General features: G+C 51.9%; 4 protein-coding genes across 5 annotated transcripts in view; 1 reads left to right on the forward strand and 3 right to left on the reverse strand.

The window, feature by feature from the left end:
• The window catches only part of prrt1 (proline-rich transmembrane protein 1), a 9,281-nt gene extending 8,631 nt beyond the window's left edge, over positions 1 to 650 (reverse strand). Inside the window, exon 1 of the mRNA XM_029844816.1 lies at positions 367 to 650. Within this exon, the coding sequence (XP_029700676.1) occupies positions 367 to 385 (19 nt within the window). The 5' untranslated portion in view covers positions 386 to 650. The remainder of the gene's footprint in view (positions 1 to 366) is intronic.
• A 145-nt stretch (positions 651 to 795) lies between these two features.
• skic2 (SKI2 subunit of superkiller complex) lies at positions 796 to 12,399 on the reverse strand. The gene is made up of 29 exons (XM_029844806.1): positions 12,243 to 12,399; positions 11,936 to 12,054; positions 11,533 to 11,654; positions 11,339 to 11,456; positions 11,117 to 11,231; positions 10,969 to 11,043; positions 10,835 to 10,888; positions 10,585 to 10,745; positions 10,282 to 10,437; positions 10,057 to 10,202; positions 9,839 to 9,985; positions 9,674 to 9,758; positions 9,494 to 9,600; positions 9,264 to 9,410; positions 9,108 to 9,204; positions 8,814 to 9,026; positions 8,332 to 8,442; positions 8,117 to 8,228; positions 7,922 to 8,040; positions 7,248 to 7,379; positions 6,942 to 7,079; positions 6,754 to 6,858; positions 4,811 to 4,943; positions 4,609 to 4,735; positions 4,092 to 4,302; positions 3,603 to 3,713; positions 2,093 to 2,311; positions 1,626 to 1,766; positions 796 to 1,117 (listed from the first exon to the last, which is right to left on the reverse strand). Exons 1-29 carry the CDS (start codon positions 12,253 to 12,255, stop codon positions 917 to 919), a joined length of 3,735 nt encoding a protein of 1,244 aa, XP_029700666.1. The 5' UTR covers positions 12,256 to 12,399; the 3' UTR covers positions 796 to 916.
• A 1,143-nt stretch (positions 12,400 to 13,542) lies between these two features.
• On the forward strand, positions 13,543 to 16,346 carry nelfe (negative elongation factor complex member E). Its single transcript, XM_003976016.3, is given in 13 exon segments — positions 13,543 to 13,703; positions 13,909 to 14,002; positions 14,199 to 14,268; positions 14,507 to 14,652; positions 14,725 to 14,796; positions 15,014 to 15,051; positions 15,124 to 15,234; positions 15,236 to 15,289; positions 15,291 to 15,379; positions 15,532 to 15,676; positions 15,752 to 15,806; positions 15,894 to 15,996; positions 16,076 to 16,346. Coding segments are annotated over 12 exon segments (1,032 nt in total). The 5' UTR covers positions 13,543 to 13,703; positions 13,909 to 13,927; the 3' UTR covers positions 16,150 to 16,346.
• Positions 16,171 to 19,354, reverse strand: LOC101076226 (zinc finger and BTB domain-containing protein 12-like). 2 transcript variants are annotated; one of them, XM_011616905.2, is made up of 5 exons: positions 19,190 to 19,354; positions 18,512 to 18,716; positions 18,236 to 18,430; positions 17,897 to 18,088; positions 16,171 to 17,703 (listed from the first exon to the last, which is right to left on the reverse strand). In XM_011616905.2, the coding sequence occupies exons 2-5, from the start codon at positions 18,713 to 18,715 to the stop codon at positions 16,696 to 16,698; spliced, it is 1,599 nt and encodes a 532-aa protein (XP_011615207.1). In that variant the 5' UTR covers position 18,716; positions 19,190 to 19,354; the 3' UTR covers positions 16,171 to 16,695. The 2 variants fall into 2 exon arrangements, with proteins under 2 accessions (XP_011615207.1, XP_003976066.1); XM_003976017.3 differs by having other exon boundaries at positions 18,512 to 18,749.
• Between the last annotated feature and the right edge of the window lie 32 nt (positions 19,355 to 19,386).

Below are 19,386 nucleotides of genomic sequence, written 5' to 3' on the forward strand. Positions count from 1 at the left end.
TCCATCCTGACTCGAAGCCCTGAAGCGGAACCTCGGCGCAACATCTCCCTGTTAAGCCTCTTGAACACGCGTGCAAGCGAAGCCGTGCGCGGACAAAAGACGCCCACGTTGATGTCTGGTCAGGACGCACGGGCGCAGGCATGTGCGCAGCGCTGAGAATGGAAAAGAAAGAGGAGCAGCAGCCTCTCTGCGGTGCATCATCCATCATCCGTCCAGATGATGCACCGCAGATAAAACACGGAGCTGCAGATGTGGCGGATAAAAGCGCCGCGCACGCGCCTCACACACGACGTCTCTCCCATCCAACCAAACGTTCGCATGTCGCCACTTCAAAAGACGAGAATTTTCCACAGCCGAAGTCCTCACCGTGCTTTTCCGACGCCATGCCTTCAGCTGTCCTTGTCGGTCGGTGGGTTTCAGCTCCAGCTGACGAGGGCAGATGAACGAGTGAACGCGTGCGCGAGTGCGCGAGTGAACCAGTGCGCGATGTTAATCCGAGCGCTCGCGCTGCATCTTCAGGAGCTTCTCATCTTTCCAAACGCGGCTTTGATGATCAAACCCGAAGCTTTGCCTTCCAGCGCGTCTGTCCGTGCGTCTGGCGAGGCTCCGTGAGCGCAGCGTTGCTGAGCTTACGCACACGCACACGCACACGCACAGGCGTCAGCGTCTTAAAGCGACCAACCGCTGGCCCTGATCAGCCCGCCTCATGCCTGGTCCCTGTCCAGGCTTTGGTTCCGCTCAGGAAAGGAAAACTGACGCTCATAGTTTCAGTTGTTTTGGATTTTATTACTGTACAATAAATTACAATGACCCCCCCCCCCCCCCCTTTACTCTGCTGCTGGTTAAACCGTAAACAGCCTTCAATGATCATGTCATGGAGGGTTCTGCTGTCACCTCTCCACCCAGGTGCCCCCCCTCAGTGGGTGTAAAGGGAGGCGGTGAAGACGATGTCCCGGCGGATGGCCAGAGAGGCCTTCTCCATCTTGCTCCCCAGGACGGAGTCTCCAACGATGCGGGCGGCCTGCCGGACCTCCTTCAGCACCTCGTCCAGGCGCTGGATGCAGCGCACCACCGTGCCTTCCTGGACGTCGGTGAGCTGGGCGATCTCTGCGAAAGGCTGCGGCGGGCGAGGGCGGGGCAACAAGAGGGTGAGACAAGGGCAGACGGTCAGCAGCTCTACCCCACAGGACTGTTGCCCCACAGGACTGTTGCCCCACAGGACTGTTGCCCCACAGGACTGTTGCCCCACTGAAAACTGGGCCGGGCCAGAAAAGGGCTTCTATGTATTTCTGTGAATATGCAAACAGCATTATTCTCCATCGTGGGATCTGTTCACGACCCGCTATCTCCGCTCGTTCCAGCCACCGCCTGATGCACCTTCAGCTCTTTAACCCTCCGACATTCTCCAGCACAAATGATCTGTGGTCTTTGGTTTTCAATGATAGTTTGTTTCAACCTGAACAACGTGCGCTAAGCTCGGAGGACTAACGAGAACTAATGTTAAAATCTCGTCGATTGTCGAGTTGCGACGGAACAGCTGATCTCAGGGTCCTACTCATCGGCCCCAGAACCGGAGCTTTCCCAGCCCAGATGGCGGTGCTGCCAGTCATTTTAAAGGGACTCACCATGCCTCTGGCCCAGCAGTACACCACCTCCGTCAGCCCAAACTTGAACTGGCCCACGAACTCCTCGGCCGTCTGCGCTATCCCACAATCCATCTGCAGCTCTCCAAGGCGCCGGGCCACTGCCAGCACCTGCTGAATCCCCTAAATATTTCAAAAAATCCAATAAAAAAGATGTAGAAGTTGAAGATGACAAAGACAAAGACAAAGCTCTAGAAGTGTCCCGCCGCCTCTAATGGCGTCTCCTGCTCCTCCTACACGTCCTCGTGACTAATTTAGAAGCTGTGACAGCACTTCCTGCGTTTCAGTGAGCGGATACAAGAGAAGGATCTTTGAGAGAGGCAGCGAGAAGGAACGATCAGAAAAAAGCTGGTAGATCAAATCTATGTTTTGTTTTAAGTGCTAAAAGAGGAAATACGGGCGCTTGTCTGCGCCAGAAAAGCAGTTCTGAGCTGCTGGTTGCTCCTCACCTCCTGCAGGGTGTGGGTGATGTGTGGCTCCACCTGGGTGTTCTGTGTGAAGACCAAACAGGACAGCAGGGCGGCGCTCTCCTCGGGGGCCAGTGGACTCAGGATGTTCTCGAACAGCAGCTCAGTCAGAAGCAGCTCGTGGCTGCTGATCTGACACGACACGCGGCCCTTGAGCTGCACGGCGCCGCTGCCGTCGATGTACTGCAGCTGCTGCAGCACCTGGGAGCAGAGGAGACACGTTCCCGAGTCTTTCGCCACAGACACGTTCCCGAGGCTCTCGCCACGGACACGTTCCCGAGGCTCTCGCCACGGACACGTTCCCGAGTCTTTCCCCACAGACACGTTCCCGAGGCTCTCGCCACGGACACGTTCCCGAGTCTTTCCCCACAGACACGTTCCCGAGGCTCTCGCCACGGACACGTTCCCGAGTCTTTCCCCACAGACACGTTCCCGAGTCTTTCGCCACAGACACGTTCCCGAGGCTCTCGCCACGGACACGTTCCCGAGTCTTTCCCCACAGACACGTTCCCGAGGCTCTCGCCACGGACACGTTCCCGAGTCTTTCGCCACAGACACGTTCCCGAGGCTCTCGCCACGGACACGTTCCCGAGTCTTTCCCCACAGACACGTTCCCGAGGCTCTCGCCACGGACACGTTCCCGAGTCTTTCCCCACAGACACGTTCCCGAGTCTTTCCCCACGGACACGTTCCCGAGTCTTTCCCCACGGACACGTTCCCGAGGCTCTCGCCACGGACACGTTCCCGAGTCTTTCCCCACAGACACGTTCCCGAGTCTTTCCCCACAGACACGTTCCCGAGGCTTTCCCCACGGACACGTTCCCGAGTCTTTCGCCACAGACACGTTCCCGAGGCTTTCGCCACAGACACGTTCCCGAGTCTTTCGCCACAGACACGTTCCCGAGGCTTTCCCCACGGACACGTTCCCGAGTCTTTCCCCACGGACACGTTCCCGAGTCTTTCCCCACGGACACGTTCCCGAGGCTCTCGCCACAGACACGTTCCCGAGTCTTTCCCCACAGACACGTTCCCGAGTCTTTCCCCACGGACACGTTCCCGAGTCTTTCCCCACGGACACGTTCCCGAGTCTTTCCCCACGGACACGTTCCCGAGTCTTTCCCCACGGACACGTTCCCGAGTCTTTCCCCACGGACACGTTCCCGAGTCTTTCCCCACGGACACGTTCCCGAGTCTTTCCCCACGGACACGTTCCCGAGGCTTTCCCCACGGACACGTTCCCGAGGCTCTCGCCAGCAGTTATACTCAGGGTTACTTCAAACTTCTGAGTCTTTCTGCAGGGCAACGGCCACATGTAGCGACTCCTGAACTTGGAATTACCCTCAGCACGACACAGCACCAGAGCTGAAGGAACGGGAGCTGCGTGAACCTCACAGACACTGGACACGGTCCACAGTGCTGGGCTGGTTCATGCCAGGGAGCCAGATCAGGTTATATCAGAGGACAAAAACAGAACCAAATGTCTGATCCCAACCTTGATCCTGTCATGGTATTCCGGCAGCAGAGAGAGAGACTGGTCCGACACCAGGAACAGCAGCCTATCCAGTTCCTCCTGCATGCTCATCCTCTCCTTAACCCGAGCAAACTGACACACGCACACGCACACGCACACACACACACACACGCACACACACACGCACACACACACATTAATATAAGAGTACCGCATCGCTCCTGCAACATTTGCTACATCAGTGTGTTTTTACATATAAAAACGGCCGTTGTCTTGGTTACCGACTCACTGGAATAAACAAGATCAGCTCAGTGGGTCAGAAACCTACAATAATTCTTTGCTGATTACACAAAGGAAGTAGAACGTGCAGGTAAGTGTGTGTGACGTGGTTCTAGTAAAAAACTCTGGTTCCTGCACTTCTGGCAGCGTCTGATGTTATTATGATGGAACTAGAATGATGGAGACATAAAAGGAGGCCGATGCTACGATGATAACAAGGTTATCACCCACCTGCTCTGGAAATGTAGGAGAATGGATGCAGTGAAATTGTTTGAGACTGTCCTGCAGCACGCGGAGCCTCACTGAAGCCGTCACCACGTCAATGCTCTTTAGCTGCAGGTCATTCACAGGGTCGAGGCTGGCCAGGCCTCCAGGGTTGGCCTCAGCTAATCGCAGAAGCTCCTGCGTTGCCATGGAGATGGCTTGGCCAGGAGGGTCGAGCCTGAAGATTGTTAGGAAGACATTGAAGAGGAGAAAACAGAAAGGAAGGTGAGCCCCTTAACGGTGATCTGATGTAAGAACACAACAACATTTTATAGTTACAGAAGCTAGAAATGGAGCCACGCCCACAAGGAGAGTTGGGAAAATGGGAAAGATTGGGTTGCACTTGTGCAGCAGCATCTCCACGTGTGGCTGCAGAAGCCGAGTCCACCAATAAATCCTTTGTATTTAAAGTGTGAAATGAATTCGTCATTCAAATCTTCCAAGCTCATCCAAACAGAAGATTGGGCCGTAGCGACGAGCACACCTGAACCGTGGTTGCTGCCTCTTGTTGTAGTTGTCGATGATCCTGTCAGGGATCACCTTTAGGGTTTTCACTGTCAGAGACGAGATGTCTTCCAGCTTCAACTTCTGCACAGTGTGGCTGCAAGGGCCTGAGACACAGGAGGCACGGCTGAGCACGTCCAGAGTGTGTGTGAGTGTGTGTGTGAGAGAGTAGAGCAGCAAACCTTCAGGTCTGAAAAGAGCCGTGTTGAAGAGGTGAGGGAACGCGTCGTCCTTGCCTTCTCCTTTCCCTTCTTCGTTGCCCTTCTCACAGATTATCAGAGCTGTGAAGGTGCGATTCACAGAGTCACTGGACACCTGGGGTGGGGACATGAAGGTGGGGACATGAAGGTGGGGACATGGAGGTGGGGACATGAAGGTGGGCACATGGAGGTGGGGACATGAAGGTGGGGACATGGAGGTGGGGACATGAAGGTGGGGACATGAAGGTGGGGACATGAAGGTGGGCACATGGAGGTGGGGACATGAAGGTGGGGACATGGAGGTGGGGACATGAAGGTGGGGACATGAAGGTGGGGACATGGAGGTGGGGACATGAAGGTGGGCACATGGAGGTGGGGACATGAAGGTGGGGACATGGAGGTGGGGACATGAAGGTGGGGACATGAAGGTGGGGACATGAAGGTGGGCACATGGAGGTGGGGACATGAAGGTGGGGACATGAAGGTGGGGACATGAAGGTGGGCACATGGAGGTGGGGACATGAAGGTGGGGACATGGAGGTGGGGACATGAAGGTGGGGACATGAAGGTGGGGACATGAAGGTGGGCACATGGAGGTGGGGACATGAAGGTGGGGACATGAAGGTGGGCACATGGAGGTGGGGACATGAAGGTGGGCACATGAAGGTGGGGACATGAAGGTGGGGACATGAAGGTGGGCACATGGAGGTGGGGACATGAAGGTGGGGACATGAAGGTGGGGACATGAAGGTGGGGACATGGAGGTGGGGACATGGAGGTGGGGACATGAAGGTGGGGACATGAAGGTGGGGACATGGAGGTGGGCACATGGAGGTGGGGACATGGAGGTGGGCACATGAAGGTGGGGACATGAAGGTGGGGACATGGAGGTGGGGACATGTAGGTGGGCACATGGAGGTGGGGACATGGAGGTGGGGACATGAAGGTGGGGACATGAAGGTGGGGACATGGAGGTGGGGACATGAAGGTGGGGACATGGAGGTGGGGACATGGAGGTGGGGACATGGAGGTGGGGACATGAAGGTGGGGACATGAAGGTGGGGCACATGGAGGTGGGGACATGGAGGTGGGGACATGAAGGTGGGGCACATGAAGGTGGGGACATGGAGGTGGGGACATGGAGGTGGGCACATGAAGGTGGGGACATGGAGGTGGGGACATGGAGGTGGGAACATGAAGGTGGGGACATGGAGGTGGGGACATGGAGGGGGGGACATGGAGGTGGGCACATGAAGGTGGGGACATGAAGGTGGGGACATGGACGTGGGGCACATGAAGGTGGGGACATGGAGGTGGGGACATGGAGGTGGGGACATGGAGGTGGGAACATGAAGGTGGGGACATGGAGGTGGGGACATGGAGGGGGGGACATGGAGGTGGGCACATGAAGGTGGGGACATGGAGGTGGGGACATGGAGGTGGGCACATGAAGGTGGGGACATGGAGGTGGGGACATGGAGGTGGGGACATGGAGGTGGGCACATGGAGGTGGGGACATGGAGGTGGGGACATGGAGGGGGGGACATGAAGGTGGGGACATGGAGGTGGGGACATGGAGGTGGGCACATGAAGGTGGGGACATGGAGGTGGGGACATGGAGGTGGGCACATGAAGGTGGGGACATGGAGGTGGGGACATGGAGGTGGGAACATGAAGGTGGGGACATGAAGGTGGGGACATGAAGGTGGGGACATGGAGGTGGGGACATGGAGGTGGGGACATGAAGGTGGGGACATGGAGGTGGGGACATGGAGGTGGGGACATGGAGGTGGGGACATGGGTTAGGGTTAGGTTGAGTGTCCTGGATATCAAAGACCAGGTTTTGTGTACAGGTTTTCTCTTCTACGTGACATGTTGACCCCTGACCCCTGACCCCTGACCCTCACCCCCCCACACACACCCACCTGTAGGATAACTCCAAGTGCGTTGCGATGCTGGTTGTTGTTGACCACCACAACGCGGCCCACAGACAGAGCTTTCAGGCCTTTAATGGACTCCAGAGTAGCACACTAAAGTAGACCACAGCAGAGCAGAAGTCGGGTTCAGGGGACGACCGGCAACACTGGACATGAAGGTGGTGTGTATTTTATACCCGGAGGGTCTCAGACGTGGCCCGCAGCTCTGCCACTGTGTGGTAGTACGGCAGGAGGTCAGAGAGCTGGTCCTCCGTATCCAGGGAGGGCAGAGAGGAGATCCTGTCCTTCAGCTGCTTGATCCTGTTCTCATGGGCCTACATGTGATGAAGAGGCAGTCGATGATTTCAATAGGAACAAAGTATTTGTAGCCCCGTCACTGGCAATGACTCAGGAGTGGTGTGGAGAGTATGGAGGAGGAGGAGGAGGAGGAGGAGGAGGAGGAGGAGGAGGAGGAAGCACAGCAGTGCTCTCATGGAGCTGACCTGAGTGTCCCTGTGGCTTTCTGAAAAACTCCTCCTCATCATGTCCGTCACGCGGAGCGCTTCCACTCGCAGCAGGTTGAGGATCATAGTGTAGGTGAGTCTGAACTGAGAGTGGAGGACGGTTGGTTTCCCCTGAACCAAATCAAGAGAAGAAGCTTGATTTAGAAGCAAAGATACGCAACATAGATGCTAATCACCACGACAACAGCGGACAGAGAAACAACTCTGGAATGAGAGCGCAACAGCCCAACTCTGCCCTGGGCGAAGCTTCCACAACAGGACTGAGCACCAGGAGCTGAGCCTCATCGTGGTGTGATCCTAAATTATTAGGCTGGAACAGACACGCTCCCGCTGAGCAGCAGGGAAACGTGTCACAAGCGAGTGCTGAGCCGGGCGCTTCCTCCTGGCTGGTGCCTCCTGTTGTAGCTGTCGATGGTCCTGTCAGGGATCCTCAGAGCAAAGCTTGGAGCATCGTCCCAACCTCAGGCTCCTCCACCCAGACATTAGGAACATGTGGCTTAAACGCTCATCAAACACATCAAAGACGCTGCATCAAAGACGCTGCATCAAAGACGCTGCATCAAAGACGCTGCATCAAAGACGCTGCATCAAAGACGCTGCATCAAAGACGCTGCATCAAAGACGCTGCATCAAAGACGCTGAACAAGCCTCACCATCATCATGACGTGAAGATCTGCCATCTCCTGAACTCCAGCTTTACACAGAATGATGACGGTTCCCGTGGCGTCCAGCCCCCGCCGGCCCGCTCTGCCCGCCATTTGGATGTACTCTCCTAAACGTAGCGGGTGGAAACGTTAGAGAAGCTGCTGCTCGTCATGGGAGAGCAAAGAGCAGCGACAGGCTCGAACCTGGCAGCAGGTTCCTGAAGCCGGTCCCGTCGTGTTTCCTGATGCTGTCAAACACCACGGTCCGAGCAGGCATGTTCACGCCCATCGCAAAGGTCTCCGTGGCAAAAAGCACCTGCGAGGGGAGGTTTTAGGTTTTAGGCCCATCTCAAAGAACGGAGGCACTGCCCCCGTCACGCCAGCACACGGACGCCACTCTCTCCTTCCTGCCGACTCACTTTGACGAGACCCCGTGAGAACAGCATCTCGGTGACTTCCTTCAGGATTGGCAGGATCCCACTGTGATGGACTGCGACTCCCTTCTTCAGCAGGTCCCTCATGAGCAGGATCTAAAAGAGGAGCAGAGTGAGCATCTTCCACCGGGACGGACGTCTTTCAGCACATCTGGCGTTTAGAAAAGTTTTAATCTCAGTTCGTTCCCTTCACTGCTTTAGATCTTTAGATCCTCTTTGGGGTCACGGCGGAGCTGCTGGGCGAGGGCGGGGTGCCCCTCTGAAGGGGGTGTGTGCAGGGGTTGGGCGCCTTGCTCGAGGGCGGCGGGGCGGTGGTCTGGAGGCGTCCTGCCCCTGCCACCACAGCACCCAGAACCCTCCAGCCCCTCAAAATATCTGTAATACTGAAGACCTCTTGATGGAGCAGTTTTCAGAGCGTAAACTGATCGTGAAGACAAACGCGGTCACACGATAACGGCGAAGCCGACCTGAGGCAGCTGGCGGTCTCCTCCTCGGAGGCGACTCAGACTCTTCTGGAAGAAGGAGTGGATCTCGGCTTTCTCTACGGAGGTGGTCAGGTCCAGGGAGTCCAACGATCGGGCGTTCTCATCGCAGCGCGTCCGTGAGAAGGTGAACGCAACCACGGGCGTTTGCTGGCGCTGAGACAGGAAGTGCACGAGGGTGAGCCACACGGCTCGGTCCTGAGGGTTGAGAGCACAAGCTGCAAGTTACTGTGGCAAGAATTCGGACGTTTAAGGGTTCAGAGGAGAAACGAGGATTACTTGACTGGCCGTGGTGTTTTGGGAGGAAGTCTTGGCACCAAATGACTGGGCGTGCTTGCTCGTGCGCTCTTTCCTGGCATCAACAGCAGCGTAGTACCTGAGAACACATCTCACATTAGAAGCTCCTCTGACTGGGAATAAAGTGTGAGAAGATACCCTTTATTCAGGAAGCTGCCTGCTGCATCCAGCAGCAGGAACATCTCCTTCTGGGTTTTGTTGCTGTTGCCGGTGTACAGGTGGTGCTCCAAAGGTACCGGCCTCTTCATGGTGCTGATCACATAAATGTGCCTCTTCTTAATGCGACTAAGATGAGGAAGGAGAAACACACGCGCGTGAGAACGGGGCTGAAGAGCGCTTCCTGGTTGAGTCTTGGTCGGTGCACCTACCCGATCCACTCACTGAACTCCAGAGCGTTGGGCACGGTGGCGCTCAGCAGGATGATACTGACGTGGTCCGGAAGCATGATCAGAACCTCCTCCCACACCACTCCTCGCTGAGGAACAGTGAGGGGGTGTGAAAACAGGAGGGGGGAGGAGGAAGAGCCAACATAGACCACAGCTACACACCTCTGCGTCGTTGATGTAATGAACCTCGTCGAAGATCACCCACTCCAGGTCTCTGATGACCTCGGAGCCGTTGTACAGCATGGACCTGAAGGAGCGCCACAGAGACACTACAAGATCCTGCAGCTAATTCCAGAACGGACTCATGCAGCTGCTGAGCTGGTGTACCTGAGGATCTCTGTGGTCATGATGAGACAGGAGGATTCGGGACTGATCTGGACATCGCCCGTCAGGAGGCCGACGTCTCCAAAGGTGTTTTTGAAGTCTCGGAACTTCTGATTGGACAAAGCTTTAATGGGAGACGTGTAGATGGTCCTGTCACGAACAAGAGTCAGAGTTTAACTTCCTGCCTTCAGTAACAAACCCCGGTGCCCACCGATACGCGCCTCGTCATGTGTTTCTGGGAAAGGGCGATGGCGTATTCGGCCACCACCGTTTTGCCAGCAGACGTGTGTGCGGCCACAAACACAGAGTCGTGCTGCTCCAGCCGGAGGATGGCCTGTTTCTGGAAAACATCCAGCTCAAATGGCCACTGAGGAACAACGAGCAAAGACAAAGTTTACACAGAAGAAGTCAAGAAGCAAAGTGGTGAAGGAGAAGATCCTCCCTGCCTGGAACGCTGGGTTGGGGATGCGCTTGTAGAAATCATCGCAGGGTGACGTCACGTTCACGGGAATGGCCCATTTTTTAGTCTCCGCCCACTTTTCTTTGGTCTTTCTTTCATCATCCTTTTGTTTCTCTGGTTGAGGAGAGGACGACCCGGCCTCCTGGAGATGAAGGTTGAAGAGGAATTAAGAGGATTATAGAGCAAATACTAAAACAAATACTCAGGTTCTATATTTTCATTTTAATTTAATTTAATCAAACTGGAGTCGAATGTCTCTTCTACAACGACAGGCCGAACCCTGACGTACCTCGATGCCCAGATCTTCCAGGCTTTTTGTTCTGGGCACTTTTGGAGTGTTGTGACTTTCTGAGGTTTCCTGTTGTTCTTCCTCATATTGAAAAGCAGAAATGTCCTCCAGGGTGGACAGGAGGGACATGAGACTGACCTCTGCCTTCGCCTCCTTGGCTTCTTCAGAGGACAAAGGAAATATGCAAAAGGACTTTTGTTTAATTCCAAAATAACGGTACTAAAATATAATATCAATGTCTTTGTTTTACCTTTCTCAGTAAAATCTATTCCAGATTTGAAGCCAGGCGGGATTCGGAGTAAATCTGGGATGAAAACATTCCACAAATGTGCAACATAACTGTAAGAAGTGAACGCAGACTTTCATCATTCGAGCTGACGTCACCTCTCTCAAAGTCCACATCCGTCTCCAAGTCACTTGGTTTCTGTATTTGCTCCAAACTCAGCTCTTCCATTCCTCCTGTGAAGAAATGAACATATAAGAAATCAAACAAACATCCAAATGTAAAGTTTACAAGAGAAAGGGCTCGGACCGGGCAGGAATGGATAGTTGGTGTTGCTCCCACGCAGGCTCTCTGCCGGAGGCCCAGGTTGCCGTTGGAACGACAGAGAGTTTTTGGCCGACAGGCCGGTGTGTTCCAGCAGCACCTGGAGGTCGTTGCAAAGGAAAGTTGCTTTGAGAGTTTGAGGACGAGTTTCCAAATCCTTCCACTCAATTCCTGTCTTTTGTTTTAGAATGGTTACATGAGAGGCACCTCAGTGAAGTCCCGTAACATCCCGGTGGTCGGGTCTCTGACCACGCTGAGGCCCGAGTGTGGCGGGGACGGACCGCAGCTGAGCAGCGAGTCCACATCCGTCTCTCTCGGCGTCACCCTGACGAGGAAATGCTACGTCTTCCTCAGGGAACTACGAGCCTTTGATTTTTGGTTTATTATGCAGCAATACGCACTTGAGAAATCTCTGGAACGCCAAGTCTTTGTCGTGTATTGGAAGCCAGGCGGGGTCGCGTAAGAAGCGTCTCTCCACTTGTGTCTCCAGGCTCAGGCTGGCGGGGGGAAGGCCGCAGGGCAACTGCAGACCACATCAGACCACATCCCCAAGGTCAGGATGAGATTACACATGTATAAAGTCCTGTTTGCTCCCAGATTTGGATCATATGTAAGCAGGCTTCATCCCTGCCATGTGTCAGCATTTGGCCAATTTATATCTGTTTCATTCATAATAATTCATAAAATACATGTTGATGCTTCCACTTGAGAAGACTTTGACTTTGGGAAGGGCCAGAGGGAAGATCTACAGTCAAAGAAGGAAACCAGAACTCTCATCAAGAGACTCTCCTGGACCATACTGACCGTGCTGAGGGGGGCCAAAGGTGGGCCACGTATGGGCCGGGTGATCAGTTCAAACCTGCCGGAGCACCCCATCTCCAGCAGAGACAGCGGCAGCTCCATGGGGCCCGTGGGGGGCACATCTGCGGAGAACAGAGGGTAGAAAGTGGAGAGGATGAGAGGAAGGGACGGATCCTGGATGATTGTGATGCACAAAGTCTGCCAAATGACCGGTGCAGTCTGGATTAGCCACATAAACCACAGCGAAGATTCGTCTCCGCAACGCAGATTATACATCCATCATTACGCTTGAGATGAGATTACTACTCACATATTCTCTCCATAGTCCTGCTCGCAGAGAAACGCTAAAAGTTGCTTCAGTGGCCGACCTGCACCCGGAACTCCAGCTGCTCTGTGGCCCTGCTGCGCATGCGTCAACCTCGGCGCATGCGCAAGGGGGGATTTTTCGGTCAAAGCAAAGCAAAACAAAAAGTGACAAAAATAGAAAAGAAAAGAAAAGAAAAGAAAATCGGTCAATAAGTTGATGTGCAATAAACAACCAATAACTAATAGAACATATAAATAAGTGCACGATTTAAATTAAAGACATTAAATGTAGTACTGATGTCAGTCGTTTTAATAGGTTTTTGACTGCTTTAAACACAAAATGACTCGGTTGACATAAAAAACACATATAAAATGGGGGTTAAAGGAAGAACAGTTGTAATACAAACTTATTCTTTGAGAGGTGCCTCCGAGTTCAGATGGGGATATCTTTAGCTATAAGGAGGATAATAGAACTTCTGGGGGGGTGTCAGCTTTTTATGATTATTGTGTTTTCAGAAAACGACTCTGACAAAAGGCGGTTTCTCTTTGATGATGATGGAGCCTTATGGAATAGAAGATTTTTTTTTTTTTTCAAAACGAGCCTTAAAAAGCCCTGAGGGGGGTTGAGGAATGTTCAGGGGGCCTCAGGTTTCTGTTGAAAAGACCAAGTTAGTGGTGTTTGCCAGGGAAAAGGAGTGAACACATGAGCAAGGCTGAGAAAACATGTTGTTTCTATCTGTGTGATGAAACTATGGAACAGGATAAAGAATGAATGTCCAAAAATGGTGTTTACAGAAAATGGCATCAAAAATCAGAGCAGATCCATTATTTGAATTCTAGGACAGATCAGATATCAAGGTCAGATTCATGTGGGGGGCAGCTCACAGTGGAGAGGAATGAAGAAGCCCTTTGTGTGAGCGAATATCCAAAACATTGGAATGGGGCTCCAGCCACAGTGGGAGGGATGAAAGCAGTGGAAACAGAAGGGAACAATTGTTGGTAACTAGGTTAAGATTAGGGCACAAGGTTAAACGGGACAATGAATTTAGTAGGAAACGTGGGTCAGGTTAACGTGGAGATTAGGAATCACCACAGGTTTAAAATAAGCAGGGAAAAATCAGGGATCAATTAAAGAAATGTGAGATTACAGATTACAAAATATACTAAGGAATTAAGAAGCATAAAGCCTTGTTTCAGTTTTTAGTGGTGAAGTTTGGAGAATCTAGACGGGGGTGGACATCGAGGATGAGCTAGGTTCCCGCTCCAGCCCAGTAGGTGGCGGTAATGCAACGTCTTCGGGTAGAGGCCACCGACAGAGAGGAGAAGAAGAATACAACGAAGAAGATAACGAAGAAGAAAAAGATAACGACGAAGAAGAAGATAACGACAACGAAGAAGAAGATAACGACAACGAAGAAGAAGATAACGACGAAGAAGAAAGTGGCTTCGCCATCATTCCCGTTTGGTAAGTGAATTAATTGAACCATCACAACCGATTAAAATGTTAATAAAAGTGTTCTGCATTATCTGAAGCGGCTGAGCGAGTTTCGTTGGATTGGAATGGTTAAGGAAGCCTTTATGTTTATAAATGCTCGTGTTTGTTAGGTCTGTTTATTGATTAGCTAATGAATCATCTGCCATTTAATCACATTTATTTGTATTTGATAAAGGTGTTTGAACCGGAGCGTCATGGTGTCGTTCCCAACTACAATGACGGAGGAAGAGGAGGCTCTGCAGAAAAAATATGCTAAACTTAAGAAAAAGGTAAGGCATGATCGAAAGTCAGATTTTGTTGGTAACCGAGGACAGATGTGCAATAATTGGTGGTGGCAGATGTTGAGTTCTCAGCCATGTGTTGCATGAGGCCAGAGCTGATCACTAAGATAGGGTTAGGTTAGGTGATTACCAAGTTATCTAGCAGTATGTATTTCACCCTCCACCGTTTTCACTTCCCTTTCAGAAAAAGGCCCTTCTTGCATTGAAGAAGCAGAGTTCAACCACTCAGACTAACCAGAGTGGTTTGAAACGGAGTAAGAGCTCTTCAATTAGCCTTTTAATTAATTTGTGTGGTGTTTTCATTATCCGGGATTCAACCATCTCACGTCCTAATTAGCTCTTACTAGGTCTGTTTAAAGCACATTGATGAAGCATATTTTTTAAATATTATGGGTTGGGGACCTACAATTAAACGAATTCTAAATATCAGAGTTTCAGGAGGAGCAACGATTAAATGGTAATTGTATTTATCAATTTTATCCTCCATGGCAGCGTTGTCCGACCAGCCTGTCGTTGACACTGCGATGGCGACCGAACAGGCAAAGATGCTGATCAAGTCGGGCGCCATCAGCGCCATTAAATCGGAGAACAAGAATTCAGGCTTTAAACGCTCTCGAATGCTGGAAATCAAACTCAAGGTGAGCTGTGCTACCTGGTGGATCATTTCCTTTTCTTTTTACTTGTTTTAAATGAAATCTTATCAAACCCAGGACCCTGAAAAAGGCCCAGTTCCGGCTTTTCTACCGTTCCAAAGGAGCGTCTCTGCAGATGATGAGCCAGAGGTACACAACAACACAACAAACCGTATTTACGGAGGATAGTAACCGGTTCCTTCACCGTTCTAAACGATCACAAAAGCTCTGTTGTTGCTAGGATAAAATCAGGTGTGATTTGTGTCCTTTGCCAAATGTGTTTTTTCCTTTTTAGATCTTCTGATGTTTGTGTTTGTGACAGAAATATGCATTTTGATCCTCTTGTTACCCTCTGTTTTTCTCTCAGTCTGCAAAAAGAGTGCACCGAAAATCATTGTATGAAAGGTAAAGTCCAAAGTGTGTCATCCTAAGGAAACGGGCTGCTGCCTAAACTGATATCATGGCCCCTGATTGCAGCTTTGTGAGTTCAAGTGACCGCTACAGAGACGAGGACGATGGAGGCGGCATGTCGTCCAGCCGTGAAATGGACCGAGAACGAGAGCGCGACAGAGACCTGGACAGGGAGCGGGGACAGAGAGCGGGACAGGGACAGAGAGAGAGACAGGGGCAGAGAGAGAGACAGGGGAGCGGGACAGAGAGAGAGACAGGGACCGAAGCAGAGAACGAGAGCGAGACAGAGATCGGGACAGGGACAGAGACGGACCGTTCAGACGTGAGTATGAGTTTTATACAAGAGAAAAAGAGTCATTTCAAATCAAAGGGATTTTTACTGCCCCGGGGGGGCGCTGCTACACAGCAGACATCTTTGTTGAGACACGGCAGGCCGAGGAGACGTTGAGCTTCCCGTCTCCGTCTCACTTTTAGGGTCGGACTCGTACCCTGAGAGGCGAGGAGTGAGGAAGGGCAACACGGTGTACGTTTATGGCTCCGGGCTCACCGAGGACAGCCTGCGCTCTGCCTTCTCCCAGCATGGAAACATCATCGACCTCTCCATGGACAACCCACGCAAGTAAGGAGCCAGTCAGGCCTCGCAACTCCCGCCTTTCCTCCACCTACTCTGATGGTTTTCCATCTCTTTTTGTAGTTGTGCATTCATTACATTTGAGAAGATGGAGTCTGCAGACCAAGCTGTAGCGGAGGTCAGTGTGGCGCCCGTTTGCTAAAGTCAGACCTGATTGGCCTGTGAGGAATAGCTGAGCACCTTGAGCTGTTTTCTCCCCCCACAGCTGAATGGAAGCACAGTGGGAGACATTTACATCAAAGTCAGTATTGCCAGGAAACAGCCCATGTTGGATGCTGCCACTGGCAAATCAGTGTGGGCCTCACTGGGTAGATACTCCTCCCAACTCCTGCTCTTTCACCCTGTCGGGACGCCAATAACCTTCCCCATGTCTCTGTCCTTCCACAGCGGTCCAGAACAGCACTAAAGGATCCTATCGGGACAAGAGGAATCAAGTTGTGTACAATGAGGATTTGTTTTGATTGAAACCAGTTTTGCCATTGCATTTTTTCATGTTTTTAATGATATGAAGTAGCTTCTCCTGCTGCAGTTCCTGTAAGTTCCAACATTGCACACACCAACGTTCCTAAAGGATTTACAGAACAGTCAGAGTTGACACTTGCTGTAATCTAAACGTGGTTCCAATAAGTGAGAATAAACTGCTTAAGTAGACTTTAAACTGGTGTCCCGGTTGGAAACATTTATCTGAGTGGACTGAAGTAAGTCCGACCTTCTCTCAGGTGCAGTAACGTTTGACCGACCCAACCTGGTGCCCTCAGGTCTGGAGCAGTCCAATGAGCCCCGGTTCAGAACAGCCGAGCGGACGCGTAGAACCCTTAATATCTCAGACCTGAGCCGTACAGCAGGAGATACTTCAAGAGTTCCAACAGTCCTTTACCATTGATTCTGAAAGTCTAGTGGTCCAATGATCTATCACTAGCAATGGAAACACCCGGGGGGGGGGGGCTGACAGCTCCTCAGTCATGTTTGGTCCTTGTTACGCTGATGTCCAGCAGAAGCTTCGTGGTTTATGCCAGAGCTGGAGGATCCTGCCCCCCCTCCTGGATTCCTTTTCCTCTCTCCTGTTCCTGTTGCTCATACAGGAAGTTCTGCGCTGTCGTTTTCCCGTGCAGTTCCTTCAGGTGTCGCCGTAATGCGGGTTTGTGTGCGAAGCGTGCGTGGCAGTACGCACAATGGTGTGGCCGCTCGCCACTGTGGAGGTTCATGTGATCGATGAGGGTGGATTTTTGAGTGAAGGTCTTGTAGCAAAGAGGGCACTGGTGGCATTTGCCAGCACCTCTGTGCACGGCCATGTGTCGCGTCAGGTTAGCAGAGTGGTGGAACTGTTTAGCGCAGCACGGGCAGGAGTACAGGGGGTGAGCGGTGCAGGTGTGGACCGTTAAAGCCTGGACTGAAGGGAACGTCATGCCACATTGCTCACAGATTACTGGTCCAGCTACACTGGAGGTGGAGCCCACCACCGCCACAGACTCGTCCACTCCCTGGTGTGCAGCCCCCCCTGAACTGCCCTCACAGGCTCCACCACTGGGGTCCTCCATGCAATACTGTGTCAAACTGCTGGCAGATGTTGAGGAAGCCTTTTCTCCTTCACTCTCCCCAAGGGCCGTGTCTAAATGTGGAAAATCGGTCGGCATCAGACCCCCCGCCTTTAGCCCCTCTTGAATGTAGTCCATCCCAAAAGCCCCTCCCATCCCTGCAGCAGCCAGATACCATAGGTCCTGATGGCGGTCCGTCTCAGCAGCTCGTTTCTCCTGCAGCGAAGGCAACCTTCTCCTCTTGAAGCCCCGCCCCCTCCCCTTGCCTGTTCCCCGAACTCTTGGAACACCACTATCATCATCTGCTAGATTTAGGTTGCATTCCCTGTCTGTGGCGCCGCCCGTCTCTGGACAAAACGCCTCATGAGGAACATCCGAGGATTCCTCCTCAGTTCTTTTTGCTGCTTCTTTAGGGATGTAAACACTAAACTTCTCATACTCTTCCTGTTGGGTCTCCTCTCCATCATCTGATACATTTACCTGGAAGAAAAGGGAACAACCAGTAAAGCCGTCCTTTAGTTTACTTAGAAACTGGATGATCAGACCAGCAACAACCTTTCAATTATACGCCATCATTGATACAACTGTTATCACTACTATCATTTCCATAGCAACATGCTACGCCCATACCAGCACTGACCTTACTATAACTAGCAGTTTTATCCAAACAAACCTTAATATACTGCTCATCCAATATGGTTTGGTCATCTTGGTGCACTCGGTCCTGCGTACACACGTCAGCACTGTTCTCTGCCGGGGGTGAACGGGGACTGTGTGGCTGCGCGGGGGCGAGTTCGTGTGTGGAGGCAGACTGGCGACTCCTACCGACAGTTAAAGGCTGACACGGGTGGTCGCCCGAAGTCACCTACAGAAGCAAAGATGGAGATTCAGCCATTGCTAAAATATTAAGAAACTGGCAAAAAAAGACGGTATAAGACATGATGGATGTTTTCTACTCCCCAATGTCTCAACCTAAGGAAACCATTTAAAAGGCACGGCGGGCACCACTGGCCTTGGATAGACTTGGGTTCTTTAGCTGCATTATCTTCCTCAGGGCTCCACGGCAACACTCCACTATATAATCCATCTGCAGGTAACTAGCAGCGGTGAGGTAGTTGACGATCTCCTCCGAGTTAAACTGCAAGCTGCCAGTGTAGCAGGACTTGAGGAGGTCGCACAACACGGTGGAGCTGTAGAGCACCGACACCTGTACGACATCAAGAGAAAAGCCTTAATGCATCACAGTGCTGCTCACAGTCCCAAATTATGTGAGTTGACTCATGTTTACCTGGAGATTGGGGGAGGGATTGAGGAGGAACTGGTCACGCAAAAATGGCGAGCAGGCAGCAAGCACCACCTTATGGCCCTTGAAGGTCTGCTTGTTGCTGGCTACAATGGTGATGTCACAGAAGTGTTTGCTGCACCTCAGTGAATTCATGTGTTCCAGCGCTGTGTCCCCATGGCCGGGCAACCGGAAACACAGCGTCTCCATCCTAAAACAGCCGGAAGGGACTCATGGGAAAATACTGGAGCAAAACAGCAAAATGGAATTAAATAAATGACTGATCGTCTACAGACGTTTACCAAGTAACGCAAAGGCTTTGTCCTCTATCTACTTTGAATGTATATTGTATTTATTTTCTATCTAAATTTGTGTTTGAGAGGAGACAAACGCCATTGCAGACGTGTCCAGGGCTGAAACATGCTGAGTGGGTTCAACGTATTGTTTTCCTCATAATGCCATTTTCCATTCACATTGTGACAATATTTTTTTTTTAATTACGTAAAGATATCGCTACGTGGATAATGATTGAAACAGAAGTAATATAGTCTCAACTTGTCATTAAAAGGCCGACACTAATAATGACGCGTTAGCTGCTTTACGATGACAGCTAGTTAGCCGCTAGCTTCGCCGTTAGCCGGTGCTAATGGCTAAGAGTGACGGTCGAACTTGGGTGCTACTCACCTCCACCTTCTCCCGTCCAGATGACGGTTAATGCCCTGCCGGCGGATCCCAAGACGGTGTAAATGTTGCCTTTCTTAAGAGGCCACTTTCCAAACTGCGGACTTTAAACCGTTGGTGCGGCGAATTCCTGCTCCACGTTAGCTCCGTCACAGGGGGAGGAGTTAACAAGCACGCGGACTCTGCGTGGGGCGGGGTCA

Source organism: Takifugu rubripes, chromosome 12 (genome assembly GCF_901000725.2).
Source record: "Takifugu rubripes chromosome 12, fTakRub1.2, whole genome shotgun sequence".
Lineage (NCBI taxonomy): Eukaryota > Metazoa > Chordata > Actinopteri > Tetraodontiformes > Tetraodontidae > Takifugu > Takifugu rubripes.

Coding starts and splice junctions, on each gene's coding strand:
- skic2 (XM_029844806.1), bottom strand. Junction 10,438..10,584: donor TGGAAGATCTGGGCATCGAG/GTACGTCAGGGT, acceptor CTTCATCTCCAG/GAGGCCGGGTCGTCCTCTCC. Junction 9,205..9,263: donor GGCAGCTTCCTGAATAAAGG/GTATCTTCTCAC, acceptor ATGTGTTCTCAG/GTACTACGCTGCTGTTGATG.
- LOC101076226 (XM_011616905.2), bottom strand. CDS start 18,715: ATGGAGACGCTGTGTTTCCGGTTGCCCGGCCATGGGGACACAGCGCTG. Junction 18,431..18,511: donor ATCCCTCCCCCAATCTCCAG/GTAAACATGAGT, acceptor GATGTCGTACAG/GTGTCGGTGCTCTACAGCTC. Junction 18,089..18,235: donor AGAACCCAAGTCTATCCAAG/GCCAGTGGTGCC, acceptor TTGCTTCTGTAG/GTGACTTCGGGCGACCACCC.